Genomic DNA, 3661 nt, shown 5'->3' on the forward strand with positions numbered 1-3661 from the left:
GATGAAAAACTATTCAGTATGAAAAAAAAAATCACACCTAAAAAATCCAAAAGGTGGGGACATCCAGTGATGTGGTGGTTAGGGCAGCTGGAACCCACACGGTGGAGTCATGAACCTGGCAGCTTAAAAAAACACATCAGGCACATGTATGTGTGTGCAAGCTCCATCTCCTTGAAGGAAAATGCAATAGGGACCAGCAGGTGGCATGGCGGTTAAAGCACTGGACTCCCACGTGGCTGACTGCAATTCGAGTCCTGGACTTGGCAGCTTGAAATTCATGCCAGGTGCGTGTATACGTGTGCCCAAAATCCTGAGAGGAGAATGGAGGAGAAAGGACTGCAATGTGGCCATCCCCTCTGGGAGATGATTTCTCACGTTCTCCCTCTCCATCTTTGTCTGTCTTTCTGGCAAACTCACCCTTCAGAAAAAAACCTCTCCCCTAAAAAAGAAAGAAAATGCCCAGATTCTTCCTGACTGCCCCCCAACCACACCCCTAAATGAACCGCCCAGTCCAGGGTGTAGCACAGTCTAGTCCAATTGCCAACAGAAACAAAGCACACTGGTCTATGGCTCCATCTGCTGGTGGACACTGGGAACTGAAGTTGCCAAATGCTAAGGATCCCCATGAACTGAAAAGTGGAGAAGCTGCTGGAGGAATCTGGCCCTTCTCCCTCAGAAAAGACACACAAGCCAATGAAACATATAAGAAGCCTTTAATTTCACCACCATAAACATTATATTCTGATTGCTCATGTACAGTATAAAATATTTACTCCGCTAAATAAATAATAAAGATTATTGCAAACGGCACTTAAACCCCCAAGAGATAAGACCTCCTTAGCTCAGGCAGGGGGTGCTCCTGAGTTTCTGCATGAGATTCCCCAGCACGGATGTGCCCCGGGGGGTTGGATGGGCAAGGGCCCGAGGAACCACTCTTTGTGCTTCTGGTCCTACAAAAGCCCCACACCGAGGGTGTGGAGTCAGTGAGGAAAGATGGGGCCTGGTTCCTTCATCAGCTCAGCTCCAGTGGGAACAGAGGACAGTGGGGGAGCCACGTGAGGACGCGGGGAGGGGTGAAGTTAGGGGTGTTGCTGAGACCTCCAGCCCCACCGTCCACCTTTCTGCAATAGTCTGCCGTGGGTAACAGCATCTGGGGTATCGGTTGGGGTGAACAGAGCTTCCAAAGATTGGATGGGCAGTTTGGGGGCCAGACCAGTCACCCCAGAAGAAGGAGATTCTGCAAGGCTTGGCCCAGTGACCACCTACTACCTCAGGGGACCCTGCTAATCTGATCCCACCTAACCCAAACCTAGGCACCAACACGAAAGAGCTGGGAACGGATTCCCTTCCCTTCTTAAATAAATAAGTTAAATATTTAAAGGCCTGTGTCCCTGTGATGGCCACACAGAAACCAATAAGCCACGTCCTGATAAGAGGGGGCTGGGTGACAAAGGCAGTGCTGTGGACAGAGGGGATATTACCTCGTCCTCTGGGTTCTTCCCCTAAACAACCTCCACATGTGACACCCCCAGAGGAGACTTTCACACTAGAAATTGCAAGAGCAGCACTGGGGGACCTGCACGATAAGGGGCCTCGGAGATGGGGAACCAGCTAACTGAGTTACTCAGATCCCTTCTCTGGGCCAATCTCCACCAGGACACGAGCCGTCAACCCTGACCTGGGTAACCCGCCTGCATTCCAGTGCACGGAGTTAATCTAATGCCCTGTCCCTCTAGCCTCCATGTAGAAGTCCAGATTGAAACTCACCCGGCAAGCCGAAGGTCAGCCAGCCCTAGAGACCAGGGAGAAGGGCAAGGACGCCCCACCCGGTCAGTGCAGCTACACACCCCACTGCCACGGGGTGGCAGCAGAGAGCCACCCCACTTTGGCAGCAACAGAAACCAAGGCCAGCCTGCAGCCCTAGGAGGCCCAGGGACCGGGACTCAGTGGGACAGGTCCTCCCTTGGGTGTGCCCTGAGTACCCTACAGCGAGTACTTAGTCAAGTCGTTCTTGTCAAACACCACTCGTGTAGCAAAGCAGATGGCGACCAGACCCAGGCCTGCGGCGGACACCATATAGGCAGTGACAGACTGGCTGAGCTGCACGATGGAGCCCATGAAGAGGGATGGAGCCACTTGGGACAGCAGGAAGGCACTGTCCAGGATGGCGAGGTCCAGGCAGATGCCCCGGCCAGGAACAACCCTGGCCTCGGTGGGCTCGGCAGCCACCACCACACGCATGGAGACGTCACAGGAAGAGGCCCCGCAGAGTGCTGGTGGTGCAGGGAGCAGGCTGCCACCTCCAGCGCCCACGTGTCCATTGGGGAAGGGACCACCAGACTTAGAACCTGGCAGGAAACTGGTCGTCAGGCTGTCCTCACTGCCACCACCTCCAGAGTCCCCTCGGTATTTGGGCAGGAACACCTGGGGGGTGGGGTGAGAGGAAGGAAAGGACAGGTGTGTCCCCAGGCACTGGAACCCCCCGGCTACAGGAACAGATCTTTGCCTTCACCCCAGGGCCTTAACAAAAATCAGGCAGCAAGGGACCAGTAGTTAGTGTAATGGCTATGTCGCTGGACTCCCACATAGTCGACTGCGGTTCAAGTCCCGGACCCGGTGGTTTAAACTCATGCCAGGCACGTGTGCGTGTGGTGCCCAAGATCGGGAGAGGAGAATGGAGGAGAAGGGATTGTGGCGTGGCCATCCCCCCTGGGGGGGTGATTTCTTGCTTTCTGTCTCTCTGCCTCTCTCTGTCTGTCTGGCGAGCACACGTGCCCTTTAGCAATAAACCTCTCCCCCCAAAAAAGAAAAGAAAAATCAGGCAGCAAGTCAGAAACTCTAACTTGGTCTGGGTCTGGGCCCTCTGTGGGAGTGGGAGAAGGGTTGGGGGTGGGGAGGTGACCCATCAGAAAGTAGCAGCCTGGGTCTCCATTTGCCCCCTCCTAGAATAAGCAGACACCAGACAGACTCGGTACTGAGGGTTAGGAAGAGAACAGAGCCCAGGGGAAAGGACAGGGTACGGGAAGGGTGAGGACAGGTGAGAAGAGACACTGAGAGGACAAACATAAGCCAAGGGTGGGACTCCTGAGGGCCCAAGCCCCCACGCAGTCCCCCTAATCTTCCTGCCTGCTCTTCAGTTCACCATCTGAAATCCTTGTCGCCCTGCGGAGAGAAGGCTCTGCCTCTCTGGGGCCTCAGGCACCAGCTGGAGTGGCCACCCAGCTCCCCAGTCCCAGCTGTACCAACTGAAGCCCTCCTGATTCCTTCCTGCGGTCTGCCCTAGATGACAAGGGCTGGGTCTGCAATCCCTACCCCTGCCCTGCCCTCCACGGCCTGGAGCCTCCTCTTTCAGGGTGAGGCCAGGCCCTGGTGTCAGACCCAATACTGAGCTGGCAGCCTTTGCCAGCAGTGAGCCATGACAGAGCTCACACCTGGCACCAGGAAAGCCCCTGGGTCACTACGCAGCTCAACCAGTGGGCAAAGGAGCAGGCAGCGTGTACAGGGCCAAGTGTGCACCAGTGGCTGTTTGAAGTGAGCCTCCAGTGAGGCTGGGGTGGGGACACATATGCTCCTCAACACAGGGGTGAGGATAGGCCCCGCCTGTACCCTGGCTCAGCTGCACATGCTCAGGCCTGGTCTCTAGACACCAGCCCCTAGGTCC

The 3661-nt window shown here is 55.7% G+C and overlaps 1 protein-coding gene across 1 annotated transcript in view; it reads right to left on the reverse strand.

The window, feature by feature from the left end:
- Nucleotides 1-697: 697 nt before the first annotated feature.
- The window catches only part of SLC45A3 (solute carrier family 45 member 3), a 23231-nt gene continuing 20267 nt past the window's right edge, over nucleotides 698-3661 (reverse strand). Inside the window, exon 6 of the mRNA XM_006159260.3 lies at nucleotides 698-2424. Within this exon, the coding sequence (XP_006159322.1) occupies nucleotides 1984-2424 (441 nt within the window). The 3' untranslated portion in view covers nucleotides 698-1983. The remainder of the gene's footprint in view (nucleotides 2425-3661) is intronic.

The sequence above is a fragment of the Tupaia chinensis genome, unplaced genomic scaffold (genome assembly GCF_000334495.1).
Source record: "Tupaia chinensis unplaced genomic scaffold, TupChi_1.0 Scaffold000627_1, whole genome shotgun sequence".
Taxonomy (NCBI): Eukaryota; Metazoa; Chordata; class Mammalia; order Scandentia; family Tupaiidae; genus Tupaia; species Tupaia belangeri.